The following is a 17063-nucleotide window of genomic DNA, read 5'->3' as shown; positions in this document are numbered from 1 at the left end:
GATGCAGGTGGAAACTTGGAGATCTCCACTGATGGCTTCTTGTTGCTCAGTAAAATATAAAGTGTGTTTGCAAGGTAAGAGTAAGGATAGAGAGAAGATGGGAAGTTTCAGGTGACAGAGGTATGAAACAGTCAAGCCAGAGAGTGGTAGAGGGAATGTGTGATGGGACTGCAGCATGAATTACTGGCACCATGAGGACACATCAATAGTTACAAACTGAAAGCAAAAGCACTCTGCATGCTGGGTGTTTCTCCACAGCCATATTTTTTTTTTAATTTTTTTTTCAACGTTTATTTATTTTTGGGACAGAGAGAGACAGAGCATGAACGGGGGAGGAACAGAGAGAGAGGGAGACACAGAATCGGAAACAGGCTCCAGGCTCTGAGCCATCAGCCCAGAGCCTGATGCGGGGCTCAAACTCACGGACCGCGAGATCGTGACCTGGCTGAAGTCAGACGCTTAACCGACTGCGCCACCCAGGCGCCCCTCCACAGCCATATTTAGCTGCAGGGGTGCAGGTGCAGAGCAGATAGATAACAGGTTTTACCAGGGTTGAGTTCTATCTTGGGAGAATAACAAAGTTAGCAAGCTGGAGAGCTGAAAGTGTGTGCAAGGACACACAGTAGCAAAAAAGATAAGTAAGGACAAGAGGGGAGGGAGAGACTGAAAAGCGGGGAGCATTACTAAATCCCATGTCACAGGGAGGTAAAGGATTGCTGGATTCCAGGCACTAGAGAGTGTGGGCTTGTAACACAGAAGAAGGCAGTCTGAGGAAGATGCCTCAGATTGGGAGAAGACACTGGAAATGGACATATCTTGTGGAATGCCAAATGGTGAAGAGTGAAAACAAATGAACGACTCTTTCTAAAGGCTGTCATTCTACTGAATGCTGTATTAGTTCTTTATTACTGCAATAACAAATTACCTCAAACTTAATGACTTCAAATAACACAAATTTATACAGTTCAGTAGGTCAGAAGTCCAAAATGGGTCTCACTGGGCTAGAATCAAGGTGTCCACAGGGTCATTCATATCTGGAGGCTCTTGGGTAGAAGGCATTTCTTTGCCGTGTCCAGCTTTTATGGGTGGACTGCATACCCTGGCTCATGGCCCTCCTCCATCTGCAAAGCACATCAAGTGCCTCTCATTTCACTTCACTCTGACCTCCTCTTCTGCCTCTTCCACAGTTAAGGACCCCTGTGACTCCACCAGGTGCACCCGGATACCATCAGGTCAGCTGATTAGCAACCTTAATTCTATCTGCTACCATAATTCCATTTTTTATGCAACATGACAAACACACCCATAGGTTCCAGGGATTTAGACAAGGAAACCTGGGAGTGGGAGTGCATTTACCACATTGTCTCATACAACCATGTGTATGAAGGGAATATAACAGAAGAAAAGAAAGTCATACATACTCTGTTTCAAATTCATTTCCCCCCTGGATTCATCTTTCTCATAGCATTGCTTATACCAAAATAAAAATTAATTTGAGATTGACAGAACACCTATCTGGTAGCAGGCCAGATACATGCTCAATGGCAACAAACACCTCTATAATTTAAAATTGGTCAGAAGTCATCTACATGAAACTTAATGCATTTACATAATCGTATTTCCAGGAACCTGAGCAAAGTACTTCAAGCTGAACTTACTTTCTCCCCTCCACTCTTCCTAGGGATCCCCTTCCTCATTGCTAAGGAGATGTGCATTGTAGCCCAGTGACCTCTGGGCATGCACATCCTGGTATGTAGTACAGTATGCTATGCTCCCCATAATGTCAGTCATTATTCTTCCTGACTTTACTTCTGCTCTCTGGTTGAAGCACTTAAGATTAATGAAGCATTTGTTCTCAATCAAGAAGCTATTTATGAATATAGTTCCACTTACAATAAGCTATGTAGACTTTCTTTCTCTCATTACCAAGTGGAGGGAGGGAGAAGAATGATGTTTATTGAAAGGAAGAAGAAAGTACAAAAAAAATGATTTTTGACTTTTTAGCCTGTAAGAAGGTCCCTAACAGGAAGGCCTCCACATCATAGTTATGCTGTCAGGATAACTGATATCCTCAAATGTGCTGTTCTGTTTGGTTAAAGTAACATAATAATTATCACCCTGGCCTTTGTGAGCCAAGGGTTAAGGCCGCAGCTGTTTAGAATAATCTGCCTCTTCAGGAGGCAAGAGGTCATTGTGAACCGGAATGTATTCCCTCAAATGGGAGCGTGTGGTTCTGCCTAGTGTCTTAAATGGACACCTCAATGGAGAGGAGCAGTTACAGAAGCAACCACTTGTCTACAAATAGCCAGTGCTCACTTGTAAATGCCCTGCCTTTAACAAGAATGGAGCCTTTCTTTTTTCTTACCAGTTTTACTGTATATTAGGATCAAAGTCAGCCTTTTAGGCTGACAGCCTCCCATCACCTGGTCTTAACAGTGTCTCATGGAATAAAAAAATACAGCATAGAACACATCACAGAGAGCAGCAGCGCCACCATGACCTCTCAAGGCCATAAGCCAATCTGATCTAAAAATCAATGTCTCTGATCTACAAAGCCACTTCACAGCTCTTCGTAAAAGAAAAATGTCAATGCTGTTGTCAGTTGGGAAATTGGATTCAGGAGATTATCCAGTTCTGGGGAAGGTCCTATGGGCAGAAACTAAAGTAAATATGAAAAAGTAAAGAAACTGCTCTAGTCAACCACCCAGTAATGCTAATTATCCTACATTAAGTAGATAGCTAATTATAGTGTAATTACACTAGAAGTTAGTGCTGGATTATTTTTCAATGTAAACAAACAAAAATCATTCAAAAACATTATTCAAAAACTGGCCAATTGCTTAGCCTTCTTCTCACTCTAAAAACAAACAACTGAGAAGAAAAGAGTCTGGGCCTGGAAATCTGAAGACTTGAGTAGTCCCATGAATCCAGGCTCTCTTACCATATTGTGAGGCGATCCTGGGGGTAAAACACTTACTTTCTCAAACCCTGGTTCATTATCTGTAAAAGGAGATTTTTGAGACAGATGAAGAATTCTTTAGTCCTGCCAGTATTACATTTTATGGAAACTGTATGCTGCCTATATTAGTTTATATTTAAATCAAGAGTTTCATGAATTTGTAGGTCAAAAGTTGAAAAATAAAACTTTTTGTAAAATGAAAGACTTCTAAGAGCATAATTATTAGTAATTTCTAACATCTATTATCAATACCATTATTTATATATCTGGGGAGCTAAACAGGGGAAATAAGGGTTGTGTTATGTGGTAAAGGTAACATGAACCTTATACACACAGATTTTCTTTACTAATATCCACCCAAAGAGAACTCCTACTTTAGAGAGAGGGCAAACACTACTTGAGATTCAACATAGCTAAATTAGGATTGTTTCATAATAGATGCACCTCCATCTATAGGACCCAGTCTCAATGCAATGTAGGAACCAAAGACTACCGAATAAACCACCTTCCTCCACCCACCAATCATCAAGCAGAGTAAAGAGAAAGGTACACAGGTAGGCACTTCATCATTCCCAAAGATCTGAAGAGCCACCATTTCTAAGAGGTAGATCATTTTTACCTGAGATCTAAGAGTTGGCAAACTAAGGTACACTCCAGAGATCAGGAGTTCAGACAAATGCATTTCAACAAATGACTTAGATTCTTCAGTCTACAAGTCCTAGTAACACCATGGGAGTGAATTTTGTAGATACCACTACCTTAGGAATTTCCATACTTTAACTTTGTGACTATGATTTATGCAGAAAAAAGACTTCATTTTCTTTCAGAAGTCAAATAAGATAGCTATGTTCAGAGGGCATGAATAGCAACCACTACCCATCTATTGATATCACTTACTTACAGTTAAGCAGTAAAATAATAAACACCAAAATGTTTATCTTTAATCATTGTAATTGCATATTCCATTCTTTACAAGGAAAGGAAATGCAAATTCCAAATGGTCATCAAGGTATAACTTGCTCATATCTATTTGTTACTCCATTTTTAAAAACAAGCAAATAAGAGAAATAAAGGGCACAGTGAATAAATGTGAAAACACATTTTCATGTTTGGGTTTTGATTTCCCGAAACCATTTTGGGGGGAAAAACCCAGAATGTTATGTTACACATATACAACTTCTACAGAGTACAAAAAATGCTTTTCAATAGATAATAAATGCATGCAATTACCAAGTTTGTGCATTTCATTAAACAGAATGAAAATTCCAACCTCTAAAGGGTTTTTTAAATTTTTCATTACAAAATCTGCTTTTTTGATAAAATGGCAATATTCACCCAAGAATATAATATACAGCTACTTTTTTTTATAATTTCAAATAAAAATATTGAAGCAAATTCTCCTAAATTAAGTATAGTGAAATATACTAAAATTAAAAAAAAAAAAAGAACTTAGAAGATAATGCAAACTGTCATGCATTCCAAACAGCAGGCAGATAAAGTTATATGAAGGCCTTGAAGCCACTGGTTTGTTAAAAATTTCCTTTAGCTCATAAAAACTATACTGATCTGGCCAATAATAACCCATTCCTATACTATTTCTGTTACTCAGCATCTCTAACTAGGTTAAGAAGTGCACAATAAATTTAGTATTCTTGAAGGTTCCCAATTCTAAAGGAAAGCTAATTAAAGCAAAATGGAAACACAAAGCAACACAATCAAGGGATTTTAGGGTCAGAAGAGACCTTTGACATAATCTCTAGTAGAAGCTTCTCATTACATTGTTTTAAAATCTTTCTTTAATTTAGGTTTTGTTTAGATTATAAGTATATGAGCTACTGAGTCAACCCTGCCCACCAAGAATTATATAAGATCATAAAAAAGCTCCCTAATAATACACAGCATAAATGATATATACTTTATTTAAAATTTTTCACACTTAAGATGGAAAACTACAGTACAGGTATAATGCTGCCAAGCACAGAAGGCTGGCAACTCATGATCTGTCAGAGTCATAAATCTGAGTATGATGTGACTCTCCATGATAAGTTGCCAATCTTCACATGCAGTTTTCACCATTTATGGCACTAAAACAAAACTTCATAGCCCCTGCCCCTGGAAAGGTCCCTGAAGAAATGCCTAAATTTCCCAGAAAGAAAGAACCACCAGACAGCTACATTATCCTTAAATTAAAAGAAAAGAAAATCTTATCCATACTCCTTTTTAACCTCTTTAACATGCTTATATTTATTTATCCTTTAAAATTCTATCTTATAAACTCTTCAAAATATAATATAGAACATCCTATTCTTACTCTATATAATATTAAGCACATGGGTTATTTTAGAATAATAGTAGTTAGGTTATTATTCCAGACAAATAACTAACAACTTCCTTCATAAATCAGAAGTGTAGCCCTAAAGGAATATTCAGGTATTTCACAGAAATACCCAGACTCAAAACATTTTTTTCAGTATAGGGATAAAAATAAAATGGTTGGGGAAAAACCTGAATGAAAACAATACAAATTCTGTATTTTTATAGTGAGAATACTAGCATTTTTAATTAGTAGTAACTTGTAGTCATTATTCAGTGGAAATCAATAAACAGATTGGAGACAAACTATAGCATTTTAAATCAAAAGTGATTAGATTCACATTACGAATTCAAGTAATAAGAAATACATGATAGAATTGGAGTATTGACAGTCTACAGACCTTGATAATGTTCGGCATGTACTCTCAAGTGATACTATAAAAGAGTAAAAATTGTTCCAAAATGAGTTTTATAAATAGTCACAAAAAGGCTGAAAACAGAACTGAAAATAAAATAATCCAATACAGTTGAGTTTTAAGCCATAAACTCAAAGGTAGCTTTCAGATAGTTGTATCTATTTACCTGAGCAGTACTGAAATAGAAAAATAGGTACAAAGCAATGTTATTTATTAGAACAATTGGACGTACAACCTGAATCTGAGGATAGACAGGTATTTGCAGGGCTGGGGTGGAGGGGTGGTTCTTTATCTAATTTCATTTCATTTGAATTTGGATATAGAGCCAGGATCCTAGAATCCAAGTTAGGGTGCAATCTAAAATTTGTAACTAATCTCTTCCACCAATACATTCAGTTGAAGCTGCAATACAGCTTCTTCTTTCTTGTTTTAATTGACATGAACGGATAAAGAAAAGGTAGCAAAATGAAACACAGAGAGTACTGAAGCAAAACTCTGGAAACAGTGAGAGCACTAAAGGCCACAAATAAATGTCTGGTCCCTATCGCTGCAATCACAACCTTCCTACTTTATGCTTCACCTGTTCAGAAATGATCCAACACTGCACCAGGTGTGAGGGGTGCTACAGAGGTAAATGAGACAAAGTTCTGGATTCTGGTTACTTAAAATCTAACAGAACAGATAGGGCCAGAGCAATGCTCCTCTTTAGAATTGGTAAATAAAAAGACGGCTGGTCTGTGAGCACTGATCCCAGCCTTGCATAAGTCCTCAGTTACCTCGCCCAAGTGGACAGTGACAAAACCTTGTAATGCTAAGAGAATTTCCTCATGAATAAGTGAATTAATTCAGAACAGATGAAATAATCCCTACAATGCCTTTACTTCCAAAATTTAAATTACTAATGCTTAACTCTATGATACAGTTATGGTTATAGTCTCCTTTTCCACCTAGCTTTATTGAAATGTAATTGACATATAACATTGTAAGTTTAAAATGTATAACATGATGATTTATTTACATATTGAGAAATGATCACCAAAATAAGGTTTGGTAACACATCATCACCTCACATAGTTTGTTTTATTTATTTATTTATTTATTTATTTATTTATTTATTTATTTATTTATTGTTTTGTGGCAAGAACTTTAAAGATCTTAGCAATATTCAAGTGTAGTACTATACATTACAGTATTTCTAACTATAAATACTATACTGTATATTATATTCCCAGAAGAAACTGGAAGTCTGTTCCCTTTAACCACCTTTATCTATTGACCCCAGTACCCCCCACCCTTGGCAATCACCGGTCTACTTTCTATTTCTATGAGTTCAATGTGCTTTTTTAAGATTCAGCATATAAATGAGAGCATTTGTCTTTCTCTGACTTATTGCACTTAGCATAATGCTCTCAAGGTCCATTTATGTTGTTGCAAATGGCAGGATTTCCTTCTTTTATATGGTTGAATGTGAAATTTCAGTGTGTATCTATATATATACACCCCCCACATTTTCTTTATTCATTCATCCGTCATATGGGAACTCTTTAAAATGAATCTTTAAAAAACAGAACCACAGTCAACTTTCACATATACCTTATAAAGATAAATATAAGGTATTTCAGGCTACGTTCTTTCTAGCCTCCAGATGTGTAAAATACTCATCATAAAAGGGAACAGAATTAGCTGGAACAATCACATTTGTTGCATAAATATAAATCCCAAGCAAAATATGCTATTGAAATATTTTATATCCATGATGAATAAGTCTTACATTCACAAAGTATATTTAAAAAGAAAATCCTACAAAATAGTTAGGAATGAGAGTTAGTGATGTACAAACCAGCAATGAAATATCATCTGACCCACCCCTGCACTGTTAGATCTCCATCAGCTCCTTTGGAGCCTCCATTAAAAGGAGCTGTAAGTCTCCTCTGGAACCTAAAACTGACAATGTGAGATTGATTCCTGAAGAAGTCAGGTCTAAGGATACTTTTAAAATGCAATCATTCCAGGGGCACCTGGGTGGCTCACTCGGTTAAAGCTTAAAGCATCTGACTCTTGGTTTCAGCTCAGGTCATGATCTCACGCGTTCGTGAGTTCAAGCCCCACATCAGACTTTGTGCTGGCAGCACAGAGCCTGCTTAGGATTCTCTCTCTCTCTCCCTCTCTCTCTCCCTCCCTCTCTCCGCTCCCTCCCCACTCATGCTGTCTTCATCCATCTCAAATACGTAAATAAACTAAATAAATAAAATGCAATCATTCCAGCCACAAACCCCAAAGAATCATACTTAACGTGTCTGCTAAAAATTAACTGTAACACAGCCATACTAAATAAGGGAGTTAAAGCCAAAATATTGATATTACCAGTTACTTCTCTGCAATGCTTAAACTGCAATTCACTGATTTCTAGGGAGAAAAAAGTAGGAATAGAGCTTCCTAGACAAAATTCACTCAAACAGGTAAGTTGAAAAAACAACTGGCTCACTGTGAATTTGGGTCATTTCCACTTAGAAATATTATGTGGGTCTAAAAATATCATTGTAAATTGTATTCAAGAATTTCCATTTCTGGGCCACCGAGGTGACTCAGTCAAGAGTCTAACTCTTGATTTCAGCTCAGGTCCATGATCTTATGATTGTGAGACTGAGGCCCAAGTCAGGCTTCACACTGAACATGGAGCCTGGTCAAGATTCTCTCTCTCCCCCTCCCTCTGCCTCTCCCCTGTGCATGCTTGCAGGAGTGCTCTCTTGCGCACTCTCTCTCAAAAAAGAATGAAAACTAAACTTTGTTTAAAATAAGAAGTTTCAATTTCTATTGCAATTTGAAAGAGATTTACATGGTATCAAAATTAAAACACAAAAGACATATTTTCCAAGGTTGTGAGAGGTTAACATAAATAGAAGCTTTAAATCAGTTCTAAAGAGTTATTGATGTAGTATTTCCTTCTTAAGACATGCTAAAGGAAAACAGCACAAACTATCAGAAGCAGCCTTAAAATCAGGGTGGGTGGCTTAGGCCTGGCCCTGGCTCTGCCATGCAAAGACAATAGTACCTTGGGTAACAGAACTGCTCAGTGTGTAAGCCCAGGAGTCAAGCAGTAACTGTGGATGAAACAGAGAATTGTTCACACCTTGGTGAACTGGGTTAGAATATCTCTAATCTCTAAACCTATACTTCAGGGTAAATGAGAGGACATCACTGGCCAGACTGATGCTACAAAGCTTTATGTTGGCTCATACAATAAACACAGCACATGCGTGGTAAACAAGAATTGAATACACTTATAACAGCAGGACTTTCTGGCCAATTTTAAGATACTCTACACTTACATAGTTTTTGTTAACATAATGATCGCATCAAAGGAAATATTAAAATGTTTTCTGGGCCCACTAATAAAAGACTTCTTAAATAGAAGATAGTACCTCTAACACCAAATAGATAAGATTATTTGGGCTATAAAGAATGTCCATACTTTCCCCCATTTTCCCCTCACTATCTAAAGTGAATGCCAGCAATAAAATCACTCAGAAAGACATTCTCAGACATGTTTAACTTATAGTCACCATATGTCTCTTTCAACCCTGAGAGCTAAACATACATATCATGACATAAATTTTCGTCATGTAAGGCATTTTCCTTATATTGTCCATCAGGTTTTTAACTCTAGTTGCAAAGAAATTTAATTCATTGTCATTGGATATCACTGAGAAATAAAGCAAATGCTACTATTGCAATTGAAATAATCTGCTCTGAGATCAAGAGTGAGGGTACAATGTTGAGATATAACAGGTCCTAACTTTCAAAAATGCCTGAGAGTTCTTGAAAGAGATTTTTTAAGAAATATCAAGGTAGCACATAATTAAGTGAAAAAACAGGTGACAGGGTAGATTAAGTGAAAAAACAGGTGAGCAGAACTCAATGCTTGGATGTAAGCTAAAGTTTCAACAGGTTCATCAGGAAAAACAATTTAAAATGAGAAGGAATCTATGTCTCCCAAGTGGGGTATCTTATTTTTGAAAGATTCTGCCTCAAGTTCATGGTAATGCTTAGCACAGGACAGACTCCAAAGTTTGTTGAAGTATGAATGCATGAATGAATAACGGGGGGAAAGACCTCATGTTAATGGAAAAGTTACATATGAGCATGGTTTCATTAGGGGTCAGCAAGAATCCTCACCTTGACTGTTACTTAGAATACATTTTCAATAATTGCAAAATAGAGCTACGCCAGAAAATGAAGTGATATTTTAGACTTGTTTTGATGAACTGGCAACCTCTGTAGGCTCCTGAGTAGAGAAGTGACACCTAGAAATTTATTTAATATTTCAATGATGAACAGAGCCACCAGAAAGGATGATTTGAAAAGAAAAGACTGGAAAGATGGGTAAGTGTAGAAGTGCACACAAAAGCATGTGCACAGCCTTACCTTATTGCTAGATTTAAACGTGTCCACAGTGGGCAGAGTGAGAAGAGGGGTTAGAATATATTAAAATAGGCCACTTACTGCTGTCCATGCATTTCTTTTGCACCGGGCACATAACCATCCATCACAGATCTCGTGAGAAGGGATACCATAGCAACCTATAATATAATGGAATGGATCCATGAATTAGGTCTTTCATATTTTGGCAATATTATACATCTTAGCACTGAATACATAAAATCGGAATTACTTGCCATGATACCATTCTTGATTCTCACTGCTTAGAACAAAACATAAACCAGGCTGTCTCAAAGATACTTCTGGTTCTCATGCCTCATAACTAACAGGATCAGCACCAGGAAACATGAGAGTATGGGTCGTAATTATTACTAAATGCTCATAATAGTTATCAAAGGATACTGATGCAATAAGTAAATTTCTAAATTGTTGGGTCCAGTCCTTTACTCGTACAAAACATATTTCAAAATAAGCTGCAATTCATGAAGCAAAATCTGAAGAAGTTTTAAAATAACACAATAAATAAACTCGGACATATTTTGCAAATTAATGTAATTTAAAATTACATTTCAAAAATGTTTAATTACTTTTAATTTCAGTGATAGGGACAGAGGATGCACAATTCACGGTTAGTGATGAAGGGGTATCTTCAATTCTACTTGTCTATTCAGTTACATGTCTGACTCAAAATAACTGTGTAAGGAGATAGCTGATGATGCAAATATAAGCAGCAATTATACAGTACCAACAAACATGTGTTATTCTGACTTTCTTTCAAAGGGTTTTAAAAGATTTAAAGAAGTAATTTTTAATATCAAATTTCCATAACATTTAAATAAAAGAGAAAATAACAGAAATGTGATTACCAAAGAAAAGCCTATCATAGTTAACCAAGGCTATAAAATGTTTAGTTCAGACACGTTTATGAAATACTATGGCTAAATTCTATAACTAGTACATTTAGGAATAAAAACTAAATCCTAGTTTTTTGTGAAATGATGAATTGGCTGTTATATTCTATAATAATACAGGGTGAACGTGTGTGTGTATATATATATGGGTGTGTTACAAACTGACACAAGTACAAGAATTGCTATATTTTAAGTACATTACGTTCAAATCTCTTGGGGAAGCTGACAATATGCAATTAATCAATAAATGATAGGGAAACCATTTCAACTTAGTCAATGTAAGACTGGTGTTTCTCAGGGGTAAATACAGAAGGTATGCCTACCTTGTCTGTGTGCTACACTGACAGAGATAAGCCCTACAAAAGTATATTAATATGACATATAATTTCGTGAGATCTGGAATATTAAAATGCTTTAGATTTTAGATTTTAGATTTTAGATAGATTTAGAATATTTTCACATTTCAGAGGATTTACAAGGCAGGCTAATAATAAAAAAAAAAAATCTATCTGCCATTTATCCATGATGTGAAAATACCAAACTGAGACAGGTATGGAGCCCTATCATCTCAGTCCGGGGGGAAATAATTGTAATGACTGTTCTCCCCTGGAAGGCAAGAGAGATCTCTTACTCTTACAAAGAATAAAAATTAAGCTCTATGATTATTAAATTTAACAATAATTCCCCAAACCACCAAAGAAATATTGTTTTCTTTTTAAAAAGTCACAAAGAAAAATAATCATGAATCAACATGTGAGCTTAAAGTCAAGTTTTTACAAACTATATCTTAAAATAAGTAAAATTAAAGTGTATGAAAGGAGCTCCACAATGACCCCATTATCTGGACAACAAACAAACAAAACTGCTCTTCACTGACACTGCACAAAACTGTAGAAAAAGGGATTATTATACTTACTCATACTTTCATCAGAAGCAATGTGAAAAAGAATGATCTAACCATTAAAAATGCCAAAGTTCAATGTAATACATTTGTCAGGGGACAAACGGGTAAGAAAAAAAGACTATGTGAAGCACTGAAAGCTAACAACTGATGAATGAGACATTCATTTACTTGCATGAACCCGTACGCAGCACTTTGCACAGGAAATCAGAAGACTTGTTCCATCCTCTTCCAGAAAGGCATTAGGTGGAGAATATTCTATATTTTCTTCACTATAAATAAAACACATCTCTGGAATGAGGGGCTTAGTCTTTCCTCCCGGAGTAACAACTTCGTCTAATTTTGTCTCCCATCTAGAATCATTTTCTTCATTGCTGCTATCTGGCTGAAAAACATAATATTCTCACATGAGTGATTAACATGCAAAAAAGTTCATCATTTGTTCTGGTCACTCAAATCCACTAACAGGTTCCATGCACTAACTTCCAGCTTCTGTTCTTCCTGTTGCTTTCCTTGATATAACTATTAGCTTTTTATCAATGTTCCTCTTCAGGCTCCCATCCAGAAGCTAAAGCTGTAGAAACAGGAGGACATTCTGTACATCTGCTTGTACAAAAAGTGATAACCTGCTAAAACTATATTCTTACATAAGTAGTTCATGGAAACCATCAATTTTTCTGATGAATTTTTATTCACTTCTTTATTTCCACTAGTTTAACAGACCTGGTTTAATTTACTGAAGAATTTTACCTGCTCACACTTGAAAGAGTGTATTCAAAGACCTCAGTTTTAATCTGTGCAACAGTTTTTAGAGAATTTTTGAGGGTTTTCACCTCACCACCAAGTTTTAAAACATCAAGACAGGGGCACCTGGGTGGCGCAGTCGGTTAAGCATCCGACTTCAGCCAGGTCACGATCTCGCGGTCCGTGAGTTCGAGCCCTGCGTCAGGCTCTGGGCTGATGGCTCAGAGCCTGGAGCCTGTTTCCGATTCTGTGTCTCCCTCTCTCTCTGCCCCTCCCCCGTTCATGCTCTGTCTCTCTCTGTCCCAAAAATAAATAAACGTTGAAAAAAAAATAAATAAAAAATAAATAAATAAAACATCAAGACAGAAAGATCTGGCAAATGTCACTAAATAAGAAAATATGTGCAAAACAAAACTGTCATCTCTCACCAAAATATATGAAAAGCATTTAATTCTTAATTGAAATTCTTTAATGAACTATCCTTTAATCTCCAGAGTTCTTAAATTAATAAATTTCCCTATATCTTATAATTTGAGTGAGAATTTTTTTAATTATTGGGAAAATACACAGGCAGATTATGATATAGAAATCAGAATCAATACAGTTAAGTTTTTCCAAGAAAACACAGACATTCAATGACTAAACAGAAAATAAAAACAATGTGTGTCACTCACAAGGGCCACATCAAAGATAAGTGAGAAAACTACTTCCTCCATTTACAAAGGTATGAAAATGTGGTATATCACACATTTTCATGCCTTGAAATGGTTGAACAGAAAGTATTTACATGGACTCTAAGAGAGATGCAATCTTAAACAAAATATTTCTGATTCAATTATTAAGAATATAACTCAGAACAGAATGCTCACATCGATACACTTAATAGTATAGTATATCTTAAAATAGGTCAAGAAGTTCCACCCTTACTAGATTCCTAAAGATCACTTTGTCCAAGACAGTGTTAAAGAATGTGGCCCACAGCAAACTAAAATGCCATCAGTACTACATATGTCAAATAACATTGAAAACAGCACCGTGCATAGCTGGCTGTGAGGGTGAACTGAACAATTCGGTTTGTATTGAGTCCTGCTGTATCATATGTGTGTTCCACAGGAGAAGAGAGACACTTCAAATGTGGGCCCAGAGGTGACATGTTATTGAGAATCTTGGATGGGAGAATGATATATTCAAACACAAAACAGAAAGTAGGGCTAAGTTCTCTCTTTGCGATGCTTCTACTATGGTTACGCTTTAAGTTCTGTGTTTCTTGATGAAAAGGGTAGAAAGAAAGGTTGAAACTTCCCCTTGACTGAAATAAACCAAGACTGACAAATAAACCAATCATGTAATTAAAACAATAAAGCACTATCAGAAAAATGTCTTTCAAGTAGCACTCAGAAATTCTGTTTGCTATTCTGTAACGGCCATGTGGGTACATACATATCAATGCCTTCCTTCTCATGTGCATACTTACCTTACAATGATTCATCTGTGTTTTTATGGTCATACAGAAAGTGCAGCAGTGAAAGGACACCTTGACAGCAACCCCTCAACCCTTATTACCTTGTAGTATGGCATAAGAAGAGCACAGATGGCACAGTGTGGCTCCATTCTGGCCATGGCTGCGTTATACTCCTGTTCAGCCACAAAGTTTGGGGACTTCGTCTGCCAAAGGTGGACCAAAGGCTTCGCCCAAGACTCTGTTTCTTCCACTTCCTCCTCAATCGATGGAACCTCGGGCAATTCTTACAAATCAAGGCATGAAAACACTGTGAGCATGGGACCCAGGGAAAATTCACCCTGGTTATAAAAGAAGCAAACATTCCAAAGTACCTGTGATATTAATGTCAGACAGGAAACCTATTTTATCTTTCAAATACATACTGACAGAAGCAGAACAAAAGGAATGTTCTTTTCATCCTCCTCATCTTCAAGCGCTAGATCAGATCTAATGGCCAATGAGTCTCCTTTTGACACCCTCCCCATGCCTGCCAGGAATGACTAAACTGTCCCCTCCTTCAATTTCACTTCTGTGTTTCCACTGCTACCATTAATAACTCACATGGTAAAGTAGCTTTTATCTGTGAGATTACCTTCCAACTAGCAGAGGAATTTGCTAGCCCAGTAACTTCCTTGCCAATATTTTTCATTTCTTCACCTAACATTGTATGTGGCTAAACAAAAAGTTATTAATTGAATGTCATTTAATTTTTGGGTTCAAGAATTCATAACAATATTTATAGAGCACCTATCAGATGCCAAGCAATACACTGCCATTACATGAATATGAAGGACAATTCCTTTTCAAATCTTATTTATTCAATATAATGCCCCCCGAGGGTTAAGTCTCTTAAGCACATATATCTGTTAATGTGAAAGAGGCAGAGATCTACTCCACAAAAATACCATTTTACCAAATTTTATAGAAGGCCAGAAAAATACAGTAAGACCTAACAGGTTAAGAGAAAAAAATTCCTCATGTCTATAGCAGGGGACAGTATACCAGGGCAGGTGGCAGTCATCACAGCACATCTAGTACTTAACATCTACAGCTGTGACACATTCTAAAACTCCTCACCAGTAGCTGTCACAGTCTTACAAATCAAAACTGTGGAGCACTGTCCTCAAGTCCCAAGCACAGGTGCTCCTGTGAATCAGTATGCTCCAGCCCTTGCCTTGTTGACTTACCTGTTCTAAAAAAAAAGTCAAAATAGATTTGCTGAGATGGAAAAATAAGATGGGCTAAATGAGGCTGAAAATAACTCAAAAGACATCAAAAGCCAACTGAAGTGAAAGGGAATGTTCCTGCTTCCATGGTGGTAGTGGTATCATCATCATCATCTACAGAAAATGCTTAGTATTCAGCCAGGCAGTGTTTGAAAGCAAAACAAAAGGTAAGAATGTTTGCAGTGAAGTAATCTGATGCTAAACAGAAATCACTTCCACCTCAGTCTCCCTATAATACAGAATAGAAGACTTTCTGTGAACACTTAGATTTGACAAATGAAAGATGGGAGTGAAAAGTCAACCAAGAATTTGAAATGCCATTAGGTCCTTAACTTACAGGCTAATATCTCCCAAATACACACTAAAACTGGGATATAAACTAAAAGAAATCCTTTGGGTTTGAAGAGCTATTGCCTCTTCCTGACACACTATAAATTTACCATATCACTTACTTTATTATAAAAGGTTGAAACATACAAGATAGATGATGCCCTTATCCCTTTGGTTGGTCATAAGTAAATGTGCAGAGTTCTCAAACTATCTTTAGGGATGGAGGAAATACTATTACCTCCTAAAAGCCTAACAAAGAGAAAGAAGTAGAGGAAAAGGACAATTCCTAACAATGGAGCCAGAGAGTGTGGGCAAGACCCAGAGCAAGACTTGACCTAGGACAGCCTGACTCAAATTGAACACTTCCCAAACTTTCTCAACAGTGACCTGGTAGAGAATCTTGCTCTACAGATGTCCTTCCCCAAAGGTGATGTTGTACTCTGGCCCAAAGAGTATGTATCTTCTGTTTGGATAATCTCCAGGCCAGAATACACAGTGAACATAACTATGTAATCCCATCACTTAAAAGTGGCAAGGCAGCAACACTGTGCAGCACCAAGTACAGGGAACTGTTACTCCAGAGACCTAGTTTTAAATTCAAGCCCTTTGGGGCTCAGTCAGTTAAGTGACCGACTTCAGCTCAGGTCATGATCTTACAGCTCGTGGGTTCAAGCCCCGTGTTTGGCCCTGTGCTGATAGCTCAGAACCTGAAGCCTGCTTCGGATTCTGTATCTCCCTCTCTCTCTGCTCCTTCCCCACTCGCGCTGTGTTTCTCTTTCAAAAATAATAAATAAAACATAAATTTTTTTTTTTTAATTCAAAGTCTTTGATCAAAAGGCTAACGGCTTTGGGTAAATAGATTCTCACATAGTGAGAATTCCTTTCTCACCTACTTAAGAGCTTTTTTTTTTTTTTCTTTTTAATTTTAAAGTGAAATAGTAAGTGTAAAACTTCTCTTTAAAATCTGAAGTGCTGGGGTGCTTGGGTGGCTCAGTTGGTTAAGCATCCAACTCTTGATTTTGGCTCAGGACATGACCCCAGGGTTCATGTTCATGGGATTGAGCTCCATGTTAGGCTTTGGGCTGACATTGCAGAACCTGCTTGGGATTCTCTCTCTCTCTCTCTCTCTCTCTCTCTCTCTCTGCCCCACCCCTGATTGAATGCACATGCATTCTCTCTCTGTCAAAGTAAATAAACATTTTAAAAAAATAAAACCTTAAGTGCTGGAGTTCTTTGTAAAGTCTAAAGTGATATACTTAATATATACATTATTATGTAAAATCCATCTAATCATTTTATTTTCATTTGATCTGTTTATCAAT

General features: G+C 36.8%; 1 protein-coding gene across 13 annotated transcripts in view; it reads right to left on the bottom strand.

The window, feature by feature from the left end:
- Positions 1–17063, bottom strand: part of KDM4C (lysine demethylase 4C) — a 473115-nt gene that overhangs the window by 148348 nt on the left and 307704 nt on the right. For 8 of the 13 annotated variants that reach the window (XM_040460839.1, XM_040460848.1, XM_040460841.1 and 5 more), the window contains 5 exons: positions 14248–14429; positions 12112–12325; positions 10192–10268; positions 8741–8789; positions 2942–3000 (listed from right to left, as the gene is read on the bottom strand). In XM_040460839.1, the coding sequence (XP_040316773.1) occupies positions 2942–3000; positions 8741–8789; positions 10192–10268; positions 12112–12325; positions 14248–14429 (581 nt within the window). The remainder of the gene's footprint in view (positions 1–2941; positions 3001–8740; positions 8790–10191; positions 10269–12111; positions 12326–14247; positions 14430–17063) is intronic. The other 5 variants (XM_040460852.1, XM_040460846.1, XM_040460845.1 and 2 more) reach the window with 2 other exon arrangements.

Source organism: Herpailurus yagouaroundi, unplaced genomic scaffold (assembly GCF_014898765.1).
Source record: "Herpailurus yagouaroundi ecotype Mexico unplaced genomic scaffold, PumYag 252, whole genome shotgun sequence".
NCBI classification, from domain to species: Eukaryota; Metazoa; Chordata; class Mammalia; order Carnivora; family Felidae; genus Herpailurus; species Herpailurus yagouaroundi.
The sequence above is the reverse complement of the archived record's forward strand: the minus strand, read 5'-3'. Positions and strand labels throughout refer to the sequence as shown.